At 41.7% G+C, this 2,903-nt stretch overlaps 1 protein-coding gene across 1 annotated transcript in view; it reads right to left on the bottom strand.

Annotated features, from left to right (window-relative positions):
* Positions 1 to 616: 616 nt before the first annotated feature.
* LOC103737136 (cytochrome P450 2J6) overlaps positions 617 to 2,903 on the bottom strand; it is a 41,872-nt gene continuing 39,585 nt past the window's right edge. The window contains exon 9 of the mRNA XM_008836851.3: positions 617 to 1,088. Within this exon, the coding sequence (XP_008835073.1) occupies positions 910 to 1,088 (179 nt within the window). The 3' untranslated portion in view covers positions 617 to 909. The remainder of the gene's footprint in view (positions 1,089 to 2,903) is intronic.

Here is a 2,903-nt window from a genome sequence, read left to right on the forward strand (position 1 = left end):
AACCATCTCACCAGCTCTGAATTCTGTCATTTCTAACGCCATTTAAAATGCTCTGCCAGGCCTCAGTGAGTTCAGACTTGTCCTAGGAATAAATGAATTTTACAGGCCAATTGCAAGTGAGATTCACAGCCCATATAGCCAAGCCCTATGTGAAAAGGATGGGGATAAATTTCTACTGCATGACTCAAGGCAAGAATCTACAATGAGGAAAGAAAATCCCATTTGCTCTCAAACCTGCTTCTAGGGTTTGGTTATTCATAATTTACCTGGCTCTGAGTCCAAGTTCAATGTCTAGGTACCACATGTAAATTATAGAAATTGCTTCAGCACCCCTTGTTTAGCCTTCCTGTAATTAGGAATCATCCTTGCCCTGCTGACTTTCAGGAGGAGCACTCAGAAGGAGAGAAAGATACAGCAAATACAGACTTTCCAAATGGGAGAGCATTTACCACCATCCTTCCTGCCTTTTCTGGGTCTAGCTCTAACTCTTATTCACACTTTATATTACTTTTGGATGAATTGTCTTAACAGACCAGTAGCCAGTGTACATCTATGACAGGAGGGAAAGCCAAGGCACTAAAGGGTACAACATTAGAGCAATTTATTTTTTTATCAATACGTCACTTCAAATCCACTGATTTCTATGATCATTACAAGTACGTTCATTCAGGGAGGAATCATCATTCTCTTTGCAATTTTCAGGTGAAAAGATGTATCAATGACCACATAAATGATTTTCCCAGCACCAACGTGGAGGCCACAGCAGTCCACGAATTTGACTTGATTTCTTGGTCTAATTTCGTGCGTCTTTCCCCAGTCATTCTCATTCTCATTCTGTCACATGTGAGCGGGCACCATGGTTTCAGAGCATGTGTCATTTCTTCTTGCTGTCCTTTCTCTTCTCCACCATCACAGCCTAGGGACAGCGCAGATGCGGTGGCTGGCTGGGGCGAGGGTGATGGCCATTCTGAACTTCAGGCTCAACTTCTCATTGACAGGAGGCTTGAAGGTAAATTTTTGCACAAGGGCAGTGAAGAAAATGAACAGCTCAGACCTGGCCAACTGTTCTCCAAGGCAAGCTCGCTTTCCTGCAAGATACAAACAAGATGAGTCCATCACGTGCCTCCATGGGCTGGTGTCTCCGGTACCTTTTGAATAAACTCGAGTTGACCCAGGGCTTTCTGTCTAGTTTTCTTTCTCTTTTTCTTTTTTTTTAAATTTATGACTGATATCTGCCCTAGGTCCCCAGAGTACAGAATGTGAAAGTCAAAGATCACAAGTCAAATGCATTCAGGGATCAGGGAGGTCTTGGAACAATAGAACCTAGTGCTGACTGAGAAAGTGGGTGACTATCTTTAAAAAAAAATTATTTATTTTTCTGTGTATGAGTATTATGCCTGCATGTATGTAAGGGCATCCATCTTGTGCAGTGACCACAGAGGTCAGAGAAGGTTGTTGAATCCCCTGGAACTGGAGTTATGGACAATTTAAATCACCGTGTAGGTGCTGAGATTCGAACCTGGTCTTCTGCAAGAACATCCAGTGCTCTTAACCACTGAACCATCTCTCCAGCCCAGTGGGTGACTATCTTAAATGCTTTACAATCTCACTCAAAAAAATATAAGCAACGTAGCAGGTAATGGCTCAGTATGAAAATCATGGGATGTTTTCCAGTTCTTAAAGGAATCTCCAGGGGCTGGAGAGATGGCTCAGCAGTTAAGAACACTGACTGCTCTTGTAGAGGACTCGGGTTTGATTCCCAGCACCCACATGGCAGCTATGAACCATCCTTAACTCCAGTTCCAGGGGAATCCAAAACCCTATTTGGACCTCTGCTCCTTTGCACAACACGGGTGCACTCACATACATGCAGGCAACACATTCATACACATAAAAAATAAAAATAATAAACAAAATAAAAAAAAATATATATATATATAATGTTAAAAGGAATCTCCAAAACAGAAGCAGATATAGCAGCACGTTCCTCGTTTGAAAGACATCCTTGGCCTGTGCCTTCTAATCTCCTTCAACTTGAATGACGTCAGTGACACATATGGCCTTCCATATCTGTCCTGGGAATAACTGACTTCATACATGTAAACTCTGTTTCTACTCTAAGGTTCTCCAGGCTCTCACTGTCCTTGCCTGAGGGAGCAAGCCCTTTACCCTACAGTACCCTCCCCCATAATCGCTACCACTATCCTTATGTATATTGTTGATAGCTGCTGTACTACTAAGAAATGTTCGCTAAAATAGCAATAAAAGGAAAAACATAAGAGAATATACCTTTTAGAAGTTCATAGTACAAACAAAAACTGATCATGATGACATGCAATCTCATGCTTCTCCTGGGGATTCCCCTCAGCATCTTTTTTTTTTTTTAATTAAAAGAAGCATTTCATTAGAACAGCATTAACCTATTCAATAACATTTTTCTGAGCTAGGGTACATCTCTTTCAAAATTGGCTGTACATTTCTATGTTTACAGATGAATTATTACACTTATATAATCTTTTACTCATTATAAACTCTATAAGACATAAAATTAAATGAGGTTCCAATGTTTAAAAAAGATCTCCACTTCGTTGTCAAAACACACAGTTTCATACAGAAAAATTCATTCCAGGGCTCTTGACATTGAGACGTTTTCACATGCATTTCTAATCTCTATATACATGACAATCACTGGTCACAGTCACCCACCTTCTGAGCTCCTCGCCATCTGAGCACGAAGACAAACTTGTCAGGTAGACAGCCTTCCTCTCCCACTAGAGCCTCCATACTCTGCCATCCCTGTCACTGTCCACTGTGTTGTCAGCACCCCCATCCATTGCCCCCTGTCTGCCCTCCTGGTAAATCTAGTCAGGCAGAGGTCCCTGTTCCAGGAGGATCAGCTGTTC

The sequence above is a fragment of the Nannospalax galili genome, unplaced genomic scaffold (genome assembly GCF_000622305.1).
Source record: "Nannospalax galili isolate Female #2095 unplaced genomic scaffold, S.galili_v1.0 scaffold718, whole genome shotgun sequence".
Classification (NCBI taxonomy): domain Eukaryota; kingdom Metazoa; phylum Chordata; class Mammalia; order Rodentia; family Spalacidae; genus Nannospalax; species Nannospalax galili.